We start from the raw sequence: 24,474 nt of genomic DNA, 5'->3' as shown, positions 1-24,474 counted from the left end.
CAACTACTTCGGTTCCTGTTCAAACCTGAAGAGTATCTGTCTGCACTCTCGCTGCCAGAGTGCCCGGGGGAAGCGGTCCCTACTTCATGTTCCATTAATAACTGCATTTAAATGTAGGAACATCCTCCACTAGACTGCACGTCACCTCTGCCCACAGTATCTTATTAGTCTTCACGCTGTAAACGCCTTGAGGGATGTATCTTATTTGTCACTCTTTGGGTGCTCAGTATAGTGCCTGGCACAGATAGAATATTGCATAAATGTGGAATGAATGAATGAATGAATGAAATGGACAATCTCAGTTTCCTTATTCTGAGGACACTTCCCTTGAGGAAAGATCAGGCTTGAAAACAGATTTCTGTTAAATGATTCCATGTTAGTTGGAGCAGTTGGATCCAGGTGCCACATTTGTGTTGCTGGGCAAGTTATATGGTCTCCCACTAACCTTTCGCTTTCACTAATATTCACTCTCCCCATCTGTAAAAGTATACTCATCCCTGGCTCCTGTGTGTGTGTGTGTGTGTGTGTGTGTGTGTGTGTGCGTGTGTGTGTCAGGATAAAATACAATATTCCTTCGAAGATCTCAGTGTCTGGCCCATGGTGAGACTTTAATAGCTTATTAGCGGGCTCTGTGCTTTGGGTCAGAATGGAGATGCAGCCGGGTTGTTTGTCATGAATAGAAACTATACTTTAAGTAAATCCTTACAGTGCCGCCTAGTCTATGCGGGATTCCATGTTAAACCGTGGCTTGTCCCATAACGATAGCAACCATTTACCAAGTACAGAGCGATTCCTCCTCCGATTAGGAAGCCGCAGTAGACGTCCACGGGGTGGTTCTTGTACTGCGTTATGCGCGTCAGCCCGCAGATGATGCCGCAGATGATGAACGTGAAGACCAAGAGGGGTTTCAGGAGCTTCGAGGAGTCCGTTAACGTGGAGTTGAAGTACATCTTACACATGAGAGAAAGAGGTTAAGTCGGGGAGGAGGTCATTTTACTATGACATCATCATCAAATAAAAAGCTGGACTCCAAAGTCTAACCAATGCGCTCGACACCAATGCTACTGTCCCGCTCCCCCTGCTCCCTCTACGCTCTCTCCTGGAGAGGAAGGACACGCCAGACAGAACTCATCAAGAAATTAACCTCATTGAATTACACGGAAGTCTGAAAAAGATGGACGTGGTACAGTTAGCCACACGCGTGTTTAGCCTCCAGGTATTTGTCATAATCCCTGTTCATCTGTCTCCCGTAGGAGCTAATGAACTATTGTATTAATCGGCTACGATGACAGTTCGTGGTACAGCCTTTATCCTATCGACACTGACTTAGAACTCACAGTTACAGGAGCAAAGCTGCTCAAGCTTGTGTGTGCGTGTGTGTGTGTGTGTGTGTGTGCGTGTGTGTGTGTGTGTGTGTGTGCGTGTGTGTGATGCTTTCAGTTTTAGAATTGTGTGTGTGTGCGTGTGTGTCCCCTCATGAAGCCCCCTATTCCACTACAGGGATGCCAGGCTCCAGGCCTAACACGGCTGCGCAGAACCATCCTTTCCTCTAGCCCTGTCCCTGGCAGCACCGTTTCTGCTCTGGGCGCCGTGTGCAGAGGGACCCCTGCGCTGGAGCGGACTGTCCTGTTGTTACACGGCGGCCTGATGGACGTGGGAGGAGAAAGGCTCATTCCTGACTTCCTCTGGGACACAGACCGACGAGAAGGACCCGTTACTCACCGACACGTACACAGCAGCAAAGGCGGCGAGGGTCGCGTGCTGGGAAGGGAATGATTTTCTGCCGAAGGAAGACAGTCAGATTACGCCTCCTGTTTCAGACACACGCCCACGACCAGCCCAAGAACACCGCGTGGCTCACACGTTCAGCTCAAACGCCACCAGGCGACAGCAGTGCCTGTCATTTGTTTTGTTTTCTGAGGAAACATCTGAGCAGTAGGAGAGGCACCGCTCACCACCACTGGCATTAAGGCCACGTGGGGCACCTTCCATAGCGGGTGCTGGCCCTGCCCGGTCACTTCCCCACACGACTGCAGTGACGGTGGGAAGGAGAAGCGGATTGGAAGACATTGTCATTGTTTGGTGTTAGGATCATGTCAGTTTAAAGTGAAAGTTCGTAAAACCTAGGATTTTAAAGCTTTTCATTTTTTCTATGCTCCTAAATATATGGTTTCATGTACATAAAATTTTAAGACAAAATTATGTTCTCATAGCCATGGGTCTAAGTGTGTGTGTTTTTACAGTCCATAAAGCTTAAGAAAAATCTCATCTTCACAAAACGCTCCTCTGTGTGTTCCCCTTTGAAATGAGTGTTATCTCAGGAGCCACAGAGCTTCTTGTTTAGTTAAATAATTGAAGCAGGGAGCTGGAGGCTCACAGGATAAGGGGAGAGACATTGGAAAAGAAACAAAAGAAGAACAGAGATTTCTTTTCATGGAAAAAAAAATTCAGTTATAATCGTGTCCTCCTAGTTGCTTGGTTCCCAATGGAAAGGGTTACCATTCAATACAGACAAGATAACGTAAGAGGACTGAGAAAGGACAGAGGCCACAGGTCACAAATGTGGGCTCAGAATTGTTGAATGGACCCGAGGACCCGAATGAGTCTCACTCCACACATCAGCCTCCGACTTCCTGCCAATGTGCTTTTCAACTGGTTTTGACCCTGAAATCGATCTTTGGGAAGTCCTTGAATGACAAATACAACTCATATCACAGTCACTTACTGCCCCTCACCCTTCTGAGACTTATTTCTCTTGAACTTCGAAAATACCTTTTGCCATGCAAGTTTCTTGTTTACTTTATTGATTGAAAAATTGTTAATGCATTGGTAGGTTCTTGAGTTTTTCTGTCTCCTGTTTTTTTTTGAAGTGCAAGGTCAGAAGCTTTTTAAACCCACAGATCTTCTGGGTTTATCCATGCAATCCCAGATGTTACCCCTTTTAAAACTCTACTGAAAGGCCAATGCCCATGGTTGTTTCATAAAACACACAGTGGATGAGCAAATACCATGGACATTTAGTCTTCCACTTACGTCAGGACGGATACATACAGACTGTAAGCACGGAAAACTATCAATAGCCTATAATAAACCAATCGTGATCACCTAAAGCGTCATGAGCAGAGGGCGGATCACAGAACCCGAGTAAGGTTTGGTGATGGGAAGATAGTGGCAGCGTGTGAGCCTGACATGCGGACACAGAGAGGAAGACGGGGAAGGAGCCGCCGCTGGGTTTCTAGGTGTCACTACTACAGAGCTCACTGAATGGAAAAGCAAAAGAACGTCAACATCATGGCGGCCACAAACCGCCGGCCTCGGGGGCCCCCAGCTGCTACGGAGCCTGCGAACCCCGAGCTGGCCCGGGCCGGGCTGCCGCTCCTACCTGCCGCTGTTGATGACGGTGAGGTCCGAGCCCGAGCAGATGTCTTCCACGATGTAGGAGTTTTCTTTGCAGGAGACGTTCAGGGAGGTGTAGTTGGGCTTGCACACCGTCAGGAAGTAGGGCGCCTGGTACCCCGTGGACAGCTGGATGATGTCAGTGATGAGGGCCGTGGAGCACAGGCCGAACACGTGGACACCTGCGAGAGAGGGCGGGGCTGTCACCAGGTCAGCGCCCGGCGGCTGCTGGTCACCATCGACCTTCACATCTGTGGTGATGGTTTTCTCTATTTCGAGGAGATAATACAGAACACCCCTAACTTCTAAACAGATGCTGAAGGTCAATAGAATAGCAATGAGTATCTTCAAAGTAGTCATTTGAGGTATTGATGTCAGTTTGGTTAAATAAGGTCAATTCCCAATTGTATTCACCATAGAACTCCTGTCACCATAGAACCCCTGGAACATGTTAAGGTGACGGGTTGGGTTAAATATCGGGAATGAAGGAGAATTAAAAACAATTTGAAGTTGCTTACCATGCTGAGCTGCCAGCGCTCCGTCTCCCCCTTCCCCTCTGATCCCCCGCAGCCCCTAACTCTAGCCACAGCCGCCAAACCCTCCAGAACCGGCCCTGACTCCCTGAGGGCTGCAGGTGCACTGGGACGCTGACCCAGGCAGAGAGGGGCAGGTGGGCCCTGCGTGGATACGGGGTTATGTCCTGGGCACAGGGCCTGGGAGTCTTCCTGCTTAGAATTCAGAGACTATGTGCTTGTATCTCCTGGTCCAGAGTCTCTGTCTCTTCGTCGCCTAGAGCCGGTCTCAGACACAGACTCCCAACCCCACTGCCCACGCGCACACTGACCACCCCTCCTGCTCAGGGCCTTCCTGGCCTTCCCCTCGGGGGTCTGGCTCTGCTCACAGGGCCTGATCTGAGCTCGCTGCCTCCTCTACACGCCTGGACCCTCCACTCACTCTCACCTGCCAGCCTGGACTCCCACCCCCGATGGGAGAGGCACGCGGTGGTTCCTCAGTGCCTCCCCCAGACCAGGAGCCGCCTGCACGCCGCCCTGTCTGACACTTCCCGTCTCTGCTTTTTGTCATCGAACAACCCCTCTAGCCGTCCCCCTCCACTCGCTCACCTGGGATTCTGGACACAGGACCTTGGCTCCCACAGTCCAGCTCCTGGCAGCAGGCGGGTCTTGGAGGGAGTATGGGAGGGGGGAACCACCCCCTTTTCCCTTTGGAGAGTGAGAATCTCCAGACCCACGGGGCTGGGCTTGCTGACGGGGACACGGCTCTCTAGGGTGAGCTGGGCCATCCTCACAGTCAGAAGGCTTCCCAGGGGTCACGTGCCTCTTCCCCGGGCATGTGCTGCAATAGGGAGTGTTTCTCAGGTCAGCTCTGCGCCCGGCGTCTCACTGCCTTGCCTCAGTTCCTGACGCTGCCACGGGGCCTGGCCTTGTCTCCCCGTCTCCCTGGGCCTTGCTTAGTGGGCAGGGTCCCGACCATGATCCAGACCAGACTCCCCCTCGGTGCAGAGACAGCTGTGTTTAATGACCTACGAGGTGCTGATGGGCCCCGTTCCTCTAAGATGACAGGTTGCAGGTACACGACCTTTCCACTGACTTATTGGGAATGAATGTACAGCATTCCTGTTGGCGTGAGGAGCTGTGGCTTCACTTCTCAACCCACTTACAAATAAAAAAAGACCTGTGACTCAAAGAACATTGAGACGTTTCCATGCCAACCAGAAGAGACGGAGGTTTAGATGCTGGATTGATTCAGAGGCTGGCTCGCCAGGCCTGTGGGTTTTCTGCGGGTCTCATAGAACAGAGGAGGGAGACTTCGAGAGGGTAACCAAGGAGGAACAGCCACGGTGCGGGGCTGCAGGGTGACATCTTACGTGCAGTAGTTTCTGGACAAAGACACTGCAGGACAATCCCCATGGAATCACTGATGGGACCAAAGTCATTGCCGAGGAGCCATTCATTCCCACTGGCCTGCTGACACGTGCTCTCACTTTAAAAAGGAACACAGCCCAGCCAGCGTGGCTCAGTGGGTGAGCATCCATCTATGAACCAGGAGGTCACGGTTTGATTCCTGGTCAGGGCACATGCCCGGGTTCCAGGCTTGATCCCCAGTAGGGGGCGTGCAGGAGGCAGCTGAGCAATGATTCTCTCTCGTCATTGATGGTTCTCTCTCTCTCTCCCTCTCCCTTCCTCTCTGAAATCAATAAAAGTATATTTTAAAAAATGAACACAGATCCAATGGAACCATTTCAAAGTAAATGCATGCTTCCGCCAGAGCTCAGACAAAAACATGCTGAAATGCGCACGTTAAATTACAGCCTTAGAGACCTAATCTCTGTGATTAAACAGAACATTTCTGTTTGAAACAACCGTTTCCTTTCTTTGCGGCTCCCACACTCACCGACGAATCGGACGGCCCTTCTGAGGAAGGAGTTGAAGTTGCAGCCCCCGGCGTTGATGTTGGGCTCCAGGCCCACGCCGTTCCGCCGCTTGGACAGGCAGCAGTAGAGAATGCCTTCCCCCACCATGATCTGCAAAGACAAGAGGGTCCCGCGTGGGCTCATGGGCTCAGATGAGTGATGAGTCACCGCTTAACACACGGTCAGCGCAACAAGGCAGAGAAGCGTTGTCCTAGCAGCGGTGTGACCGGTTTCTCCCTCGCAGCCCGGCCCCCAGAAAGGGCATCGGTTGGACCTTCTGAGCTCCTGCCGCTGGTCAAGGGCCTGATGGCATCTGCAGTTTCCATGTGGCAGCACCAGATCTGGCCCTTGGCTCACCAGCACCCAGTGGCTCCTAACCCATGAACCCCCCGGGGACGGATTCTGCCCTCATTCTTGAAATCTTGGCACTTCATTCCTAAACCCAGGAAACAAGATGCCGAGGAGCATGGAATAGTACCAGGGGTGTGGTCAGGAGCACCTACCAGCAGATTGTGGCAGTGAAGCAGCGGGGATTGCGCAGAAGGGTCTACCCACAGAGAGCATGCGTGAGGGGAGGTGGGTGCTGCCAACGCAGTGTCCGGTGGGAGTTTCTGCGACATGGACGTGCCCTCCGCCCTGCCCGCTGCGGGAGCCGCTACCCACCCGTGCCCACTGAGCACTTGAAATTCAGCTGCCGCAGTTGAGGAGCCCAGTTTTTCTTTCATTTCATTGTATTTAATTATTTAAAATGTAAGGCCATCTGGATTTAAAGGGAAATAGCCGCAGGTGGCCAGGGCTGTCTTATCGGAGGATGCAGGCTCCGGGAGACTCTAGGGAAGCTCATGTCAGGGGAAGCCTCCAGGACAGTTGAAGTGGAATTGTGGCTGATGTGGCTGAAGTCATTTCTGAGATGTTCTCCATTCCTACTGGGCAGTGTCCTGGGTATAAGCCAGTTAGAAACGTGTTGCCAATGGACAGACGAGCACACTGCCCAGCAGAAAGGCTGTCTGGTAGGGGCCTGCACTTGCCGTAGGATTCTACGACACTGGATGTCAGTGAGGGGAGTGACTATAGTTAGACCCCAATTGAAGGATGTCCCCTTGTATGTGGCTCCTCAGCACCCGCCCTGCCCTCTGGCATAGCCGGTTAAAGTGCACGTCAGTCATGCCCTTGATGATCTCTCCCTAACCCCGACCCTCTGTGAGAGACCCGTTTCTCTCTACCTTTTACCCTCACTGTCCGGCTCAGTCCCTGGCACTGTGGGGCCTGCACCTGTCCCCTCACTGTGGGATTCTCGTCGGCTAATTACCCTGGGCGTCTGGGCTGTGGGTCACTCTGTATAAGGGAAGCAAGATCTGAAATCATGAGTTTTATTTATGCAAAAGAAATCTAAAATATTTGGGGTTACCATGCCTACGAGATTATTGCGAAATTAGAATTGACTTGTGTAAACATGCAGAACTGAGAAAAGCAGGGTTACATGAGATCCCAGCAGTCCCTTCAGTATAAGCGGTTGTGTCACTTTAAGGATTACAACATGATTAGGGCTGAAATAGATTTTTCCAGGGAAATGTCCCAGTTCCAGTTCTGAGCATAATATTTTATGAAGTATTTAAAATGATAGGCTTTTAAAAACTCATGATAGGGACCCCATGGCCTTCTGCTCTGTTTAATTCTATAGGTACTATGGAATCTGCATTTGTATAAAAATCAATTTTCTTAATGAAACTCTACCAATAACCACGCGTGTGTGAAAATCATGTGGCATACATGCTAGGCTTTTAAGATCAATCATAGAGAAATAATCAAAAGGATTTTTTTCCAAATCATTGAACATTGAGTTAATTATACGTCTTGAAAAATATCATCCTACATTATCTCTTTAAGGTAGGCATGGCAACACAAAAGGTTCTGCATTCTGCCTGGCGCACCACGCGCATGGAATCGCATAATGGTTGTCTCAAATTGATCATCGCAAGAAAATTACCCACTCATTCCTGAAATGCATTGTCATAGGGCTAAAAGAGATTGAGTTTGTTTTCACTTCTTCAATAACAATTCTGTGGATAATTTTGTTTCCTTCTTTTTAATTACATCTGTAATGATGATGCACTTCTTATTAGTGAATGCGAGGTTACATAAGAATTTGTTGGTATAATGCCATTTGGAAATGGTGTCTTACCATACAACACAACAGCCATGATCTCAAACGACCTTGAAGTTTCCGGAGTTTTCTACTAGAGCTGCTTAATATGCTGAAACACATATGTCAACACTGTGCTCTCCAGCTATCTGGCTTGATTATAGAGAGAGTGGTGTGTTGTTGTTTTTAAGCTTTAAAACATTATTTTATTTTATTTTTTTAGAGAGAGTGGAAGGGAGGGGGAGAGACAGAGAATAACATGGATGTGAGAGAGACACATCGAATGGTTGCCTCCAGCAAACACCCTAACCAGGACTGATCCTGCAACCAAGGCATGTGCCCTTGACTGGAATCAATCCCGGGACCCTTCAGTCCACAGGCTGACGCTCTATCCACTGAGCCAAACCGGCTAGGGCTTTTGTCTGAATTTTGACATCACCCACTGTCCCTCTCTCCAAGGAGAACACCAGTGTTTTCCTCACACTTCCATTCAACCTTGGTCTCTATGCCATTGCATGGATTTTCAAAAAGACCGAATTTGGTTAAAGATGGAATTCTCCTTGGGGAGGGGAGGTGCTTGCTGATGTATTTCCAGAAGCACCCGCCTGTTTCCATGTCTGTTTCTCAGGGCTCAAGAAAGAAAACTTTGACCCAGAATCCCCCAGGAAGCCTCCTTCCATTGCATGTTAAGAATTTCTTATGGGAAATGAGGGAGTCAGAGAAGCAGAAACACAGAGATGAGGCCAAGGTCCCCGTCCCCAGCACATGTGTCAGCAAAGGGATAGATATGAGAGTAATGGTGCTGGGTGGGAGGTTGCGATACAACTAGACTTGCTTTTCTAGCTGCTCAATAAAATATACCTGGGGAGAAAGACAGGGATATAGAAAAGCAAATTACTCAGCTGGTTAATATCAACACAGCCTTTTGAGCAGACTCGTGGCCATGTGTACAGTATTTTATTTCAAACAAGCCAATCTATAAATTTGTCCATTGCCCCCCCAACGAGGAGAAATGCTTTCTAGTGTAATAGCGTTAAAGCACATATTCATTTTGCTCTTATAAAAGGAGTGGGCGGTATGGATTTTTCACAAGTCCTTAAAGAAGTGACAGGAAAACAATGTTGTTCTGAGCAACATCGCACTTTAAATGTGTTCTCTTCGTCCGGGTCTCAGCTACCTGCAAATGCATCATTAATAGTTCCCAGCACGCCGGAGTCACTGCGCTCAAGCAACTCATTGATTTTCAAAGTGTTTTGAGGTCTTCTAAGCGTGATGAAGTTCTTTGGAAAATTAGGTTCTAATTTTATCTGGAGAGAGCATTTGGTGTGATTTATGTGCAGTGCAAATAGCATGTTATGATTATTAATGCAGGGGGAATTTTTAGAAAACAAACTCACAGCCAATGCAAGCATAGACTTTAGAAGGTCAATGCCGAGACTCGCCCAAAACTGCTGATCGCCGAACCAGCACCAGCCAGCTCGTTAGGAAAGGGGTACAAACCCCGTTCCCAGGCAGCGTTTTATTCAGCAGTCCCTCCCCCGATGTTCGTGAGCCCGAGGAGCGCAAAGGCAGAGTCCCTCCTGTCAGAAATAAATATGATTCACCTTGAAACATGTTTGCTGTCCTTTAGGTAGGATTCTGGGGTCACAGGAGATGAGGGGAAGGGTTGGTCAGTCTTATTTATGAATGAGTTTCTCAAAAAGCATGCTATTGCCTTGGCTGGGTGGCTCAGTTGGTTGGAGCATCGTCCCAAAAGGTTGCAGGTTCGATCCCTGGTCAGGGTGCGTACAGGAGATTGATGTTTCTTTCTCACATCAACGCCCCTCTCTCTCTTTCTCTCTCTCTCTCTCGCCCCCCCTTCCTCTCTCTCTCAAATCAATAAACATATACTGGGGTGAGGATTAACAAAAAAGAGTGTTATTCACAATGTGTCTATTAGCAACCTAAAAAGAACTATGTTTTTAATTCAGTTCCAGCAGGGGAGGGCATTTCTTTATGTTACATATTTTTAAATGCAAGTGCCTGTTCTGCATCTGAAGTGTTTTCTGTGTGTGTGTGTGTGTGTGTGTGTGTGTGTGTGACGTGAGTTACGCCCTCTCTATAGTTGGTGACCCACAGTGCTCGGAATCAGTGAAAAGTGCCAATCAAGTATGAAAGGAAATGCTGAGAGATATCAACATGCAGCTTTGAGAAGAGAGTCTAATCTGTTGGCTACATAGTCACCTGTTTTCCCTGCAGCTTCCACACTTCAGATACCCCATACGCACGAGGATAATGCATTAATGAGTGTATGGACCAGAAACATTGTACTAGCCACTCAAGAGTTATGCAGTTACAAACCTTTTTCCCCCCCAAATGATTTAGAAACCGTTAGCGAACCTTCATGCAATCACATCTCCTTTAGTTATTCATGCCAGTGATTTTAAACTGTGATGTATTCCCACGTGATGTCGTCAAGGCCTCTCAGAGACACGGTCTTTCCGGGCCTGGAGCTAGACTTCACCTTTCACTTGCTTTGAACCCATTGGCTGCAACGTGTGGGCCGCCTTAGTTTTCTGGGGCCGACGGCCCAGTTTGGGGGCAGTGCTCACCGTGATGGCAGGCCCCGCGAAGGCCAGGCTCAGCAGCATGAGCAGCGGGATGGCCTCCTGGGTGGGCTCGATGTAGGGCATGCTGAGGCTGCGGTCATAGCAGCTGAACCCCGAGTGCACGGGCTTGAAGACATCCGTGAGCTCCAGGAAGTACAGGCTGACCACCGACGAGGCCAGGATCGGCAGCTGAGGAGGAAGGACATGGGTCGCTTTATGCTCGCCTGCAGGTCACACACAGAACCCCACGCCTTGAAGTAGGAAATGAGTGTGACCCCCCCCCCTGCCCCCTGTCACCACTCTTGCCAGCTTCAGAGTTCACGTCATTCATGAGCACTATTGCCTCTGCCTTCAGAGCCCGCCTCCGGGTCATCCACCGGGGTCAGCCGGTTGCTAGGAGCCCATGCAGTCACTCACCTGTGCTCCCCGGTCACCTCCTAACTGGCTTCCACTTTCACTCCTACCCACCCCACCCGGCCCAGCCATTTCCTACCCATCACCCCAAGGGCTGAGGACAAATATCTGAGGACAAATCGCTTCTATGTCAACCCCTCCAGTGGTTCCCATTCTGGTCCAGATGTCACCCCGGGGGATGCGAGTTTCTACAGGACCAGCTCTGGCTTGCTTCTCACATCTTCTGGTACATGCTTATACCATTCCCCAGCCCCAGCCCATGACAGCCCAACTGGTCTTTGCTATTTTTTTTTAATATTTGAGATCTACTTGGCGTGCAACATTATATTAGTTTCAGGTGTACAACATAATGATTTGGTATTTGTATATATTGCAAAAGGATCACCACAACACTCAGCCCACATCCATCACGACACAAAGTTACAAAGCATTTTGTCCTTGTAATGAGAACTTTCCAGATCTAGTCTCTTAAATGTATAATACAGTCTGATTAGTTATAGTCTTCATGCTGTTCATTATATCCTCGGGACTTATTTATCTTAGAGCTGGACATTTGTAACTCAGGACCCCCTTCTCGCATTTTGCCCACCCCACCCCTCTCCACTGGCAACCACCCATCTGTTCTCTGTATCTGTGAGTTTGGTTTGTTGTTGTTTGAGATTCCACATAAAAGTAATACTGATTCCACACACAGTATTTGTCTTTCTCAGTCTGCCTGAGCATAATGCCCTCTAAGTCTATATTGTTGCAAATGGCAAGATTTCCTTCTTTTTCATGGGTTAATAATATATTGTATGTATGTACCACATTTTCTTTCCTATTTTATCAGTGGACACTGGGGTTGTTTCCATGTGTTGGCTATTGTAAATGATGCTGCATTGAAGATGGTGGGGTATGTATCTTTTCCGGTTGGCATTTTAGTTGCCATTGGATATATACCTAGAAGTGGGATCATATGGTAATTCTATTTTTAATTTTTTGAGAACGCTCCATATGCTTTCCACAGTGGCCGCACCAATTTACAGTCCCACCAATCGCACACAAGGGTTGCCTGTCCTCCATACCCTCACCAACACCTCTCTCCTCCCTTTTCGGTCACAGTAACTCTTCCGGTGTGAGGTGGTGTCTCACTGTGGTTTTGATTACATTTCCCTGCTGATTAGTGATGTAGAGCACCTTCCTATGTCTGTGTTGGGTATTTGTGTGTCTTCTTTGGGGAAAAAAATGCCTACTTAGATCCTCCAGCCATTTTCTAATCGGATCTTTTGGAAGGTATTGAGTTATATGAGCTCATTTATCTTTTGGATATGAACCCCTTATCAGCTTTGGGACTATGGCCTCCCAGTGGGCAGGTAGCCTTTCATGCTTGCTGATGTGATGGCTCCTTTGCCGTGCGGAGCTTTTCATGTGATGGAGTCCCGCGGCCTTTACCCTTTTCCTGTGATACTCGATCCCCTTCTACCCCGGGCCCTTGGTATTGGCTGTTCCTTCTCTCCTTGGTGCTCTTTCCTGGCTCTTTGTCTGGCTGGCTTCCTCTTGCCAAGTAGCAGTAACTTTCTAAGGCAGCCTTGGCCCACCCTTCCCTCTCCACCCTGTCCATCTTGCTCGCTTTTCTTCCGGGCCCTGACCATGGACTGAAATGACCTTGTCCATGTAACACTTCACATACTTATTTTTCACTGCTCTCCCTATCTCAACCCCTATCACTTCCTATCTCACCCCCTCCAGTGGTTCCCATTCTGGTCCAGATGTCACCCCGGGGAATGCGAGTTTCTGCAGGACCCTGGAAACACATGCTCCATGGAGCGAGCGTCGGCCAGTGTTTACTGCCGAGTCCCCAGGGCACAGTTCCTCCCGGCACATGGCCCGCATGCAGTGCATCATTAATAACTTAATGAAGCCACAAACACTTGTTGACAAGTGACTGAGTAAATGAGTAAATCTTAATTTATAACAAGAACTAGACCAGAGTCACCAGATTGAGCCAATGCAAATCCGGGTCATTGGGCGAGATCAGGCTTTAAGATGAGCAGAGAATGACTTTTACTGTATGTACAGTAAACATTATTTATTGTTTATCAGAAATGTTAATGTCACTGGATGTTCTGCAGCTTATCTGGTAAACCTAAACTAGACATGAGTTATTTTCGACTGTGTGCTATGGATTCAATTATTCATTCAACCAACCTACCTACGCTCAGTGCTCCGTGGTGCCAATTATCATGTGGCAAACCAGACAGGGGCGTGGCCATCAGGGTCACAAGCTCAGGGAGAGACGGCTCCGAGCCAAAGAGAAAATACCCTGAAGATGCTGTCCGGTGCTGGGCCTCTCAGCGCCTGAAAATGCAGACATGTTTGCCACAGAGAAACTGTTTAGTTTAGCCCCAGCCGGTTTGGCTCAGTGGATAGAGCATCGGCCTGCGGACCAAAGGGTCCCGAGTTCTATTCTGGTCAAGGGCACGTACCTCAGTCGCAGGCTCCTTCCTGGCCCGGACCCTGGTCAGGGCTCGTGCAGGAGGCAACCAATCGATGTGTTTCTCTCACATGGATGTTTCTCTCTTTCCCTCTCTCTTCCACTCTCTCTAAAAATCAATGGAAAAATATCCTCGGGTGAGGATTAACAAAAACACACACCACAAAACAAAACAAACAACTCTTTAGTTTAAGGCCTAGTTACTTGCGGACAATATAATATTTATTTAATGAAACAGAGCAGGTTTTTAAATAAAGACGTTATTGACCACCATGATTTCTGGTTTGTGGTTAAAAAATAACTACGTTGACGAGACAGCATGATGCCTTCTATTCCTAAGAGGTTCTCGTGTGATGAGGTGACAGTTAGGCTGGTCCCGTGGTGGCGCCTGGGAGGCTGTAATAGTAGCGTCTCCACTCACCACCACCGGGTGGGCAGGGAAGGCTTCCTTCATCTCAGTTTTCTGATCTGTGGCTCGGGGACAGGCTAGCACCCAGCATCACAGGCAGCCCAAAGGGGTGAAGTGGTACAAGTCAGACCCACAACAGCGTGGAGGAAGACCAGTGTATACACGTGAGTCTCATTATTGTCGTTGCTGTTAAAACGATCAATAATATCTTCGTCTCCTTCCTCATAATGCCTGCCCTGGGCGGTTCCCTTTGGGAGGATTTCCTCACTCTTGAGTTCCCAGCGCTCCCTTTATGGCAGTGGTCGGCAAACTGTGGCCCCTTGAGCGTGGCTCTTCCACAAAATACCACGTGCGGGCGCGCACGTACAGTACAATTGAAACTTCGTGGGCACACTCAAGGGGCCAAAGAGCCGCATGTGACTCGCGAGCCGCAGTCTGCCGACCACTGCCTTTAAGGGAATTATTGGGCGCTGGTCTTTACCAGCCATACCTGGGACAGAGCAGTTGCAGTCTTTGCTCCGCTTCCCAACTAGAAACCTCCTGAAGGCCCGGGCCTAGTCGTATCATTCCTGTATTCCCACTATTACCGCACATCAGAGAGACTTCAAACACACATGCATATATACATACAAGGAATCAACATCCGAGCGACATGATTTCCTCCAGACATGCCTCCGCTTGAAACTGCCAGTTTCCCAGACACGCCGTTTTCCCACCCATGCGTTAATCTTTCTATTTGTTTTCAAACTGGGAATCACATTTTTCTTCCTTTCTGATGTCTGTTTCTCTGACTTGTGTTAAAAAGTCTCTTGTACTCTGTCTTTTATATCAATTTGTTTCTACGAGTGGTTCGCACAAAATATTTATACCACTTAGGGAAGAACAATTTGATCCATTGCTTCCCTGTACCGTGTCTTATACTGGACAGTGTAATGCATTAAGTGACAATGTTTACTTCTAACACATATATCTTCAAAGACATCTTTCATCTTGGAAATGCTCAACAGCAGAACTTTCGAAATTTCACAGATGGTATGTGCAAAATTTGGCATAGACATGCACGTAATGCAATCACATGGCATCTTCCGATTGCACTGAAAGTGAGATTTAAAAAGATATTTAAAGAGGTTTATGTAATCATGCATTAGGAATTTTATTCTCTAGTTGTGTTGTCGTCAAGAGTAAAAGGATGAGCCGCACTGTTTTTATGCACTAATACAGAGGAGGAAAATTACCTGGAGACTGGAAAACAGTTTCAGAAAGAAATGACTGACTCTTATAATTACCATCTGCTGAGGACTTGTGAGTAATAATAATAGAGCAATTTGTACAGAGAACATTAGAACAGTCTTAGAGAACAGGGAAAATAAAGGAAATGTGTTCCAAAAGATTACATTTGCTAGAGAATACTGATTTTTTACACCAATTTTATTATTATTTTGTAATTTAGGGTGAAGGTATGGTGCATTTTATTTTATTATTATTTCTTTAATCCTTACCTGAGGATATGTTTTTACTGATGAGAGAGAGAGAGAGAGAGAGAGAGAGAGAGAGAGAGACACATAGGGTGTCCCCCCCCAAAATGTAGACACACTTTAACAACTGATAACTCACTTAATTTTCACTCCATTTCAGGTTTAACTGATTTGAAATATTGGGCAAAGCCAGTCTAAGCCTTGAACAAAGAAAACTTATCCTAAAGTGCAAGTGACTTTTTTCTTTTTGTGGGGATACATAAAAGATAAAGTTCACGGTGCAAAACCGTCAACAGGAATGGAGGGCACACAGATACCCAACAAAATGATTCTTGATGTTTCAGGTTCCATTGCTCCCGTTATCCGCGGAGCCTGGACCAGAACCATCATCCTCTGAAAACAGGTGTTCACACACACACAAAAAAGGTTCATTTCTGTAGATGCTTTTACACTTTGAAAACGAGCTGTATGTTAATAAACACCGACTTTATAATCCTGCAAAGTGGGGATACATTTAGGGGGACACCCTGTATTTCCTGGTTCCCACACCCAAACGACACCCTGGTTTATCTTTTCTTCAAAATGCATTGGTTTCGATTCCCTGCACTTTCACTTCCTTTGTGATTTATACCTAAACGGTCTAATGCCAGTCTCAGAAGCATGTGCAGCAAGGAGGGAGGCAATTAGCAGAAATGAGTGTCTAATTACTGGCAGGAGAAACACCTCGACATTAATTGGGTCCCAATGAGCATTTCTGCCCGTGGCCCCATGTTCCAGAACTCACGTCACCGTGAGGAAACCACTCCATTCTGCAGCTACGGGAAGGCCATTTCTCAGCTAACTTATTCTAGAAGAAGCCATAGAAGGCTGGGGTGCGCATCGTTAGAAACTTCAGTTCCAATCCCTTCCTCTCTGTGGCCAGCACGGGCGAGGAGCGCCACTTGGATTTCCGGCAAGTCCTGGGGCCTCCCCGAGTCTCGGTTAGCAGAGGCAATAGCTACTCCTGGGCTGTACTTGAGGGTCAAGTGAGATCATGTATGTGAGCACATTACATTAAACTGCAATGGGAAATTCGAAGTTATTTTACTACCAATGATGTGAATTATATTCTAACCCTCCCAACGTCGCCTCTTCCCTCTCCTGTCCGTCAGAGACCTCATGTCAAGGGAAGTGACTGTGAAATTCTGGGTGGGCCAATCTTCTGATGTTAGCTAGACCCATGCTTTTCAAAGAGCCTAGCCCAGCCGTGGGCAAACTACGGCCCGCGGGCCGGATCCGGCCCGTTTGAAATGAATAAAACTAAAAAAAAAGAGACCGTACCCTTTTATGTAATGATGTTTACTTTGAATTTATATTAGTTCACACAAACACTCCACCCATGCTTTTGTTCCGGCCCTCCGGTCCAGTTTAAGAACCCATTGTGGCCCTCGAGTCAAAAAGTTTGCCCACCCCTGGCCTAACCGCTGGGAAAAGCAGGAGATCCCTCAGACCCGCTTTGACGTGCTGTTGAATGCCATGTGGCGTCACGAAGCATGTGTGCTGGGTGTCTAGGTCCAGCTTCACATGGTGAGCCCAATTCGTTCACATGTCGCATTGGAATGACCTGTGTTCGGAGCGTGGTCATCCCGGGGAGCTGTCTAATAGAAGGGATTCTAGAAATACTCAGGATTGGGCACAGCCCCGATCCACATCAGCCGTGTGTCCCCAGGGAACTCGTTAACCTTTTCAAGCCCTTACCCGCTCGTTCGTGATGAAAAAAAGAATCAAACGAGAGGTTCCCGGGGGACCTGATTTTAGAAGACTTCACTCTGGAGTGGGACATTGCCTCATTTTTTTCTTTTTTAAAGAGAGGCTGCTGAGCCATAGCCTGGGCTGTATACATGTACTGAGCGGAAACATGTGATATCGGTAACACATTCCCAGCGTAAACAGGAACAATTGTGCCTCAGATACTTTTTTTGTTGTTGTTTTGTTTTTAAAAATATTTTTTTTATTGATTTCAGAGAGAAAGGGAGAGGGAGGGATAGAAACATCAATGATGAGAGAGAATCATGGATCGGCTGCCTCCAGCACACCTCCCCCTCTCCCCCCACCCCAGCCCCGGAGATCCAGCCCGAAACCCAGGCATGTGCCCTGACCTGAAATCGAGCTGTGACCTCCTGGGTCATAGGTCAGCAGCGCTCAACCACTGAGCCACACCGGCTGGGCTTCTTTTTTTTTATTTTTTAGTTTTATTATGATAGTCGTCGCCATCATTAACCTCAGGCTGAGGTTGGTAGAAGCCAGCACTTGTTTTTCCCTGTTTGAGGAAAGCAGGACGGAGACCATCTGAGTGACGTGGCCGTGGAGAACGGTGGTACACGGTGGTGCCTAGGAATGGTGCCCCACCCCCCGGTGGCAGGGCTGAGGTTCAGTATCTGTCTCAGTAGTTGCGGAAATGCCGTCCTGTGGTCTCCCTAAAACTCGGGCATCTGTTCCCTGGTTCCCCTTCTTTTCCATCAGAGACCTGGGTGCCCTGTGCCTCCAGGAGAGGAGAGCTGGGCCCGCTCAGCCTCGCCAGCGTCTGGGGTAGCCGGAGCAGACTCCCCCCCGTCATCTAGAAAAGGGGGGGTCTCCCGCTGCTGTTCTGGTGGGTGCAATGCAGACATCTGAGGTTCTGTGCTTCCTGCCGCTGCTGACGTTCATGTAAAAGGGAATAAGCCAGCCACACCCCAGCAGGAAGGCCAAACGACTTATCTATTTACTTTGCATGTGGCACAGGAGCTAGGACAAGAACTCTGTGAATTGCCGAGCTTGCTAATTAGGCCTCCGTGGACCCCTTCCCTGGGAAGGAAACAATGGTCTGAAGGCTTCGTGAAGACCCCAAAAGCGCAAAGACCCGGGGTCCAGGTTGGACCACACAGGGCACCGTTGCTCCCACAAAGGCTTTCTGAGCTCTGGCCAAAGAGGTGGGTGCTGCCGCTGCACCACTGTCTAGTCCCTGGCCCCCTGGTGACCAACCTGCTCCAACACCCCCTGACACTTCCACTGTCCAGTTAGTGAAAACCTGCCGTGCAATCTCGAGTCTGTGGTGTGTAAAGCATTTGAATCTGCGATGCCTCCGATACCGTTATTTTAGACTCCCTGGGGAGAGGGATGGTATCTTACTCGCCCCCCCCCCCCCCCAGTCTTTGGGTGCCTGTATGTGGAAAGAGGCATATGTGTGTTTGTGTGTGTGTGTGCGCGCGCCCGCACACATAAAAGAAGGCATTTCAGCCCTGACCGGTTTGGCTCAGTCGATAGAGCGTCGGCCTGCGGGCTGAAGGGTCCCGGGTTCGATTCCGGTCAAGGGCATGTACCTTGGTTGCGGGCACATCCCCAGTGGGGAGTGTGCAGGAGGCAGCTGGTCGATGTTTCTCTCTCATCGATGTTTCTAGCTCTCTATCCCTCTCCCTTCCTCTCTGTAAAAAATCAATAAAATATATTTTAAAAAAAATAAAGAAGGCATTTCAAACCATCTGCATCGACAGCCCTATGCAAACACCTTTGCCTACAGGTCACACTTCTACCTCCGTGAAGCGAACATTAGCTAGTGTCTCCCTGGAAAGACCCTCTGTCCCCTTTGCTTACTGAGCACCTCTCTCTTCTTGGCCTCGAGGGTCACTTACCCCCGGTTTGTTCACATACCGAATGGACGGGAACGCCTGTCTCTGAACAGAATGCGAGTGGGGGCAGCGTCTGAGCAGAGTGGATGCGCGGGCAGGAAGCACATTTAGGCACATGCACAGCCCCTCCCAGGAGCAGGGGGCGGGGGCAGGCGGGGCCTCCCCCGGTTCCAGGTGTGCAGCCAGCAGCGGCGCCATCCTGAGGGGTACTCCGCCCGTGGAGGGTGCGTGGGAACCCACAGGGCAGCAGACCGCTCCCCCTGCTGCTCTGTTCTCCCCGATAAGACCCCGATGCCCTTGGTATGAGAGTTCCTGCCCCACCATGACCTTCCCTGAACAGAGCAGACGGAATAGCGAGATTTACTCATATGAGTCGTTCCAGGGAGCCGCAATGCCCCCCCGCCCCCCAGGCCCTTAGAGAGGGGCGCGCCTGTCTCCCCGCTCTCTAGAGGGTCCCTGGCCATCCACCCTGCATTTACGTTTCCGGGAGACCATCCGCAAGCCAGGTTTGTGGCTGTTCTCCGCACCCCAAGACACAGTGTCATGGATGCTCATTCAAAGGCCACCAATGGGCTTCCAGGAGCTGCTGCCAGCGGGGAGTTCTCGGAGGGCAGCCACCGGGGCAGGGCGAATGGTGATGCGGGCTCCCACCCGGGAGAGGAGGGGCTTCAGGGCCATGTTCCTGCCTCGAGACGCCTCGTGAGGCGTGTTCACTGTTAACGTTCTAGACGCAGGGACCTGCCCGCCGTTCAAGGTGCCTCTGAAGAGCACACCGGGGTTCAGCCCTCACCCCCCGCTGTGCGCCCCTCGCGGGCGGGGGGGGGGGGGAGCGTTTTCCTCGAAGCGGCTCAGAGGCTCTCATCCACGTGCAGCAGCCCCGGCTGACCTCCCTGTGCTCTGTCCGGGGTGGGTCCCCGCAATCAACCCGCCTCTCCCAGGCACAGGGAGTCCATCCCGACGTCAATGAAAGCGCCTTCCTACAGTCAGCGGGCCAGCCACGTGACCAACGGCTGGGCAGGGTTTAACTCAGAAGCAGGTGCCCATCTCTCTTACCCTTTTATAAAAATGTTTTTATCCATTTCAGAGTGAGGAAAGGAGAGAGAGAAACATCTATGTTGAGAGAGAATCATGGATCGGCTGCCTCCTGCACGCCCCACACTGGGAATCGAGCCGGCAACCCGGGCCTGTGCCCTGACCGGGAATTGAACCGTGGCCTCTTGGCTCACAGGTCGACGCTCAACCACTGAGCCACGCCGGCGGGGCCCTTTACTCTGTTCATCAGGGCGTCTTCTGCTGCCCACATGTCTCTTTTGGAAATTCTTTATTATCTTTTGGTAAAATCACCTAAAACACGGCCTCAAACCCCCTCCTGGAAAGAGGAAGGGCAGCAGTGTGTGGGCCCATTCGTTACTAAGTAAACAGGACAATTTCTTTTCTCCCAGGGCTGGTGGGTGAGGGAGGCAGCCATCATCTCTCTGACACTTTTTGCAAACCACCTTCCTCTTTCTTCCAAGGGACTCCCCTTAAAACCATTTGTGACCCTTGAGACAACACTTGCAAATAGACTGTTTTCCAGGGAGACAGCCTGACCAGCCCCTCCCCCAGTGTCAGGCAGGGGCGGCCCCACCACAGATAAGCCTCCCGGGCCACAAGCACAGGATCTGCCATCTGTCCTTGCAATTGCTGAGCCTCCATATTTGGCCGAGCGACGGCCGAGGAGGGGTATGGATCATTCAGCAACAGTCTTCCCGTCCGCCATGCAATGCAGGCTCCGATCGCACAGCACAGCGCCATGCCCCTGGCCACCTGCATTCACTCCCCCGTGCACCGCATTTCTCCCGGCCTGCGAGTTCATCAGCCTCTGGCCTAGCAAGGCCCCCGGGTGCAGGAAAGGCCTGCACCTGCCAATCTCCATGGCCCTCCCCCCGGCCCCTCCCCCACACCCCCTCCCCCACGCCCCCTCCCCGAAGCACTGCATTCTGGTGAGTTAGAGACTCCTTAGGAATACGCGGCAGGTTAACTGCTTGTCTGTAATCCTGCTCAGCACAGCTCAGGACAAATGCACATGGACAAACCTCGTAAGACCAGATGATGTCACTTCTTTCACCACATGCGTGCATGCCCACATGGAGCCATCATGTATGCATGTGTGTGTGTGCGCGTGTATAATTTTTTTGCTTACCATGGAAGAGGGCTCGCAGTATGGTGCCCAGACTCGCAGGCCCAGTTTTAGGAGCAGATGGGAGCACCATAGTGCTCTGCCAGGAGAAGGCTTTTATGGCGTTGTTTGTGTTTTTGGTAAAAAAGCCATCCATAGTCCTAGTGTCTGTACCCAGCCCGGCTTCACGCACCGGGGCCGGCTGTGTGCATTTTGCGCATTTGAATTCCTAATCACAGCGCATAGGATTCTAGAGGCGGACTCGAAGGTTGAAGACACAAACCCAGGAATATGGCCTCAGGGCCCCTGGGAGCCCCGAGGCTGTGCACACAGCCAGGGAGGCCGGGAACCAGCCCACCCGCACTCACACAGGTACCTCTTCCCTGCAGGCCGCCCCGCAGCGCCAGAGCCAGGGCCAGAGCCAGCGCCAGAGCCAGCGCCAGGGAAGGGGGGCAGGTAGTCCCAGGCACCCCGCGGGGAGCTCCCCGAAGGTGGGGGGGGAGGGGATTGGGCACTCCGGGCGGCGCGCACCCTGGCACCCGGTCCAGGTCCCGAATCCCTGGAGCTGCCGGGAGGACCCGCGCGGTGCCCAGGCCCTGGCCCACCTACCTCCACAAAATAGAAGCAGGGCAGGAGGGTGACGCTGTCCTTGATCACTTTGCCCTTCGGCCTCTCCTTCGCCGACATCCCGCCGCCGGCCCGGCCGGGTCCGGGTCCGCGTCCTCCCGGGCGAGGTGCGCACCGCGCAGCAGAGGGGAGCTGCCTGCTCCAGCCGCCTGCGCCGCTCGCTGATGTCACATTCCCGCGGGCGCAGCGCCCCCGCCTGTCCCCGCCTCTCGGGGCGCAGCCCGGCGGTCCTCGGCCCCTTCCCTCCCTGCTCAGGTCCCGCGCCCCGATTCCCCGCTGAGATGACCAGCTCTCGCTCCAAACTGTTGCTGCAATGGCCTCGCCTCCCTCCCCCTCCCCTCCCTCCCGCTCCCCGCTCCCCCGCCCCTGCCGGCTGTGGGAACCAGACGTCAGACTCCGAAAGGGGGGCGCGCCCCTGGATTCTGCAGCGCTGCGCCTGGGGAGCGAGGGGAGCGAGGGTCCCCCGGGAGCGCTGAGCTCGGGATGCTGGAGCGCACAGCCTGGCTCCGGCGCCCCAACAACCACCCAGTGAAACCCAGGCGTGTGCCCTGACCCGGAATCCAATGGTGACCTCCTGGCTCCTGGGTGGATGCTCAACCACTGAGCACCCTGGTGGGGGGAGGGGGGTAACCCTTGTTTTGCACTGCACCCCGAACACTCGGAGTGAGCTGTGCTGTGCGTTTGGCTTACTATATTCTCATCTGTTCTCCCCAGGGCAGGCCAGGCATGAGTCGGAGGAAGGACAGGTGCCACTTCGCCCCTGTTCACCCCGCCCCCCTTCCTAGCTTGGCTCTCAGGCCACGGGTTTGCTCAGAAACGCCCCTTGGTGCTCTCCGTGGCCTACAACCTGTGTTCAGTCTCTAGCGTGGCATTGGGCTGCCGTGGTCCACCCTTCACCAGCCTGTCCACCTCACTCCCCGTTCTCCCAGAGCAGACCCCACATCCAGACACCCCAGCCTGCGGGCGTTGCACAAACATGCTCTCCTGCAAGCAAGCCTTTCCCGGCTCTTCCTTCTCCCATTCTCGAAGTTTCCAATGAAAAGCAACTTCCTGATGAGGAAGAGGGAGAGAGATAGAATCATCAATGATGAGAATCACGGATCAGCTGCCTCCTGCATGTCTCCACTGAGGATCCAGCCCACAACCCGGGCATGTGCCCTGATCAGGAATCGAACCGGTGACTTATTGGTTTCTGGGCTGAAGCTCAACCGCTGAGCCACACGCAGCCAGGCCTGTGATTCTATTTTTAATTAATGTATTGGGGTGACGTTGGTGAATATGGTCACACAGGTGTCAGGTGTGGGTTTCTGTGTCACCAGGTATGCACATTGCACTGTGTGCCCACCGCCCACAGTCAGATCTCCTCCCACCACCGTCCATGAGGACCCTCTTCCCGCGGCGGCTCTTTCCGACTGTCTTTGGACATGGTTTGTAGACCAGGTCGCATTCTGCCTTGATTGTCTTTAGTTTTTCTTCTCCAACAATATTTTGCTTCTTGGGAGTAGGCGCCACCTGTCACTCGTCTTTCTTTAACCTTTTCAACCTTAGCACAGTATTTTGTATACATGGAGCTCAGTGAGTATTTACGGAGCACAGACATGTTATGATCTCTACCCTCTCCCACAGGGGGAGGCTGGCCCTGGAGAAACAGAGGCTGAGTCAGCAGCACTGATGACCTCAGGGCTTTGTGGTCCCGGGGTCTGTTGGGGTGAGGTCTCACTCTCTGACTTTCTCTCAAAGCTCTGAGCACACGGGCACCTTTCACCAGAGGTGAGAAGGGAGTCCGACACATGAGAATGAATGAGCACCGATTTTAATTACCCAGTTCTCGCGATTCTCCTCTGATGGTGCCCTGGGCACGTGGCTGTATATAATAATTATCCAGTTCTCGCGATTCTTCTCTGATGGTGCCCTGGGCACATGGCGTGTATAAGAATGAGTCCCCCAGGAGAGTTTGCAGCATCGATTGCTGGGCTGTGGGAGATGCCTCGGTTTTCTCACGAGCGAAGGTCTTGGGAAGGAGGGGCCAGGACTCGGAGCCCTGCTTTCCTGGGTGAGAGTGAAGGGAGTCTCCGGGTGACCGAGGGCGGCCTGGACAGGAGGTCTCCTGGCGGAGGAGACACACAGGTCACTAGAGGGACTTCTGGCTTGGTGACCCCGACTCATCACAATGGGGTGCAGGAGGTGTTAGGAAGGACCAGCGCCGGAGGCATATGTAACTGAGGTGGGAGCTGTTCAGGCCCTGGTTCTGGCGGGTGCTGTGCCTGCAGGAAGGATGGATGCGCATGCGATCGGGAGGGCGAAAACTCGGACCCCGTCGTCCCAGCGTGGGTGCTGCTGCGCCTGGGCAGGTGCCCGTTACCCGGAGAATCGGAGCAGCCCTGCGGAGCTTGCCTTGGCCTGGGGGGGCTGGGGGGCAGCAAAGGGAGAAGCACAGCTTTCGAGGCTCTCTTCTGGCACAGGGTGTGGGGACCAGTTAGCCGCTGGGGTCCTTGGGCTGCACAGCAGGGATGGTGAATGACAGCTCATCGGCCCAATCCAGGCTGCTCTTCTAACTGGTGTCATTGGAACACCCGTTTCTCCCTGTAATGTCTGGGGCTACTTGGACAGGACAGGGGCAATTGAGTAGCTGTGACAAAGAGTGTATGGCTGACCCAGCCAGTGTGGCTCAGTGGTTGAGCATTAACCCATGAACCAGGAGGTCACGGTTCAATTC

General features: G+C 51.2%; 1 protein-coding gene across 1 annotated transcript in view; it reads right to left on the bottom strand.

Annotated features, from left to right (window-relative positions):
- Positions 1-776: 776 nt before the first annotated feature.
- Positions 777-24,474, bottom strand: part of LOC102427515 (phospholipid phosphatase-related protein type 4) — a gene marked incomplete at its 3' end in the record, with an annotated part of 34,907 nt that continues 11,209 nt past the window's right edge. Inside the window, 7 exon segments of the mRNA XM_014449209.2 lie at positions 777-950; positions 1,723-1,780; positions 3,383-3,578; positions 5,809-5,938; positions 10,562-10,747; positions 21,741-21,858; positions 21,860-21,964. Of these exon segments, the coding sequence (XP_014304695.2) occupies positions 777-950; positions 1,723-1,780; positions 3,383-3,578; positions 5,809-5,938; positions 10,562-10,747; positions 21,741-21,858; positions 21,860-21,964 (967 nt within the window).

This window comes from Myotis lucifugus, unplaced genomic scaffold (assembly GCF_000147115.1).
Source record: "Myotis lucifugus unplaced genomic scaffold, Myoluc2.0 scaffold_1072, whole genome shotgun sequence".
NCBI classification, from domain to species: Eukaryota; Metazoa; Chordata; class Mammalia; order Chiroptera; family Vespertilionidae; genus Myotis; species Myotis lucifugus.
Note: the sequence above shows the minus strand (reverse complement) of the source record. Positions and strands in the feature narration are given on the sequence as shown.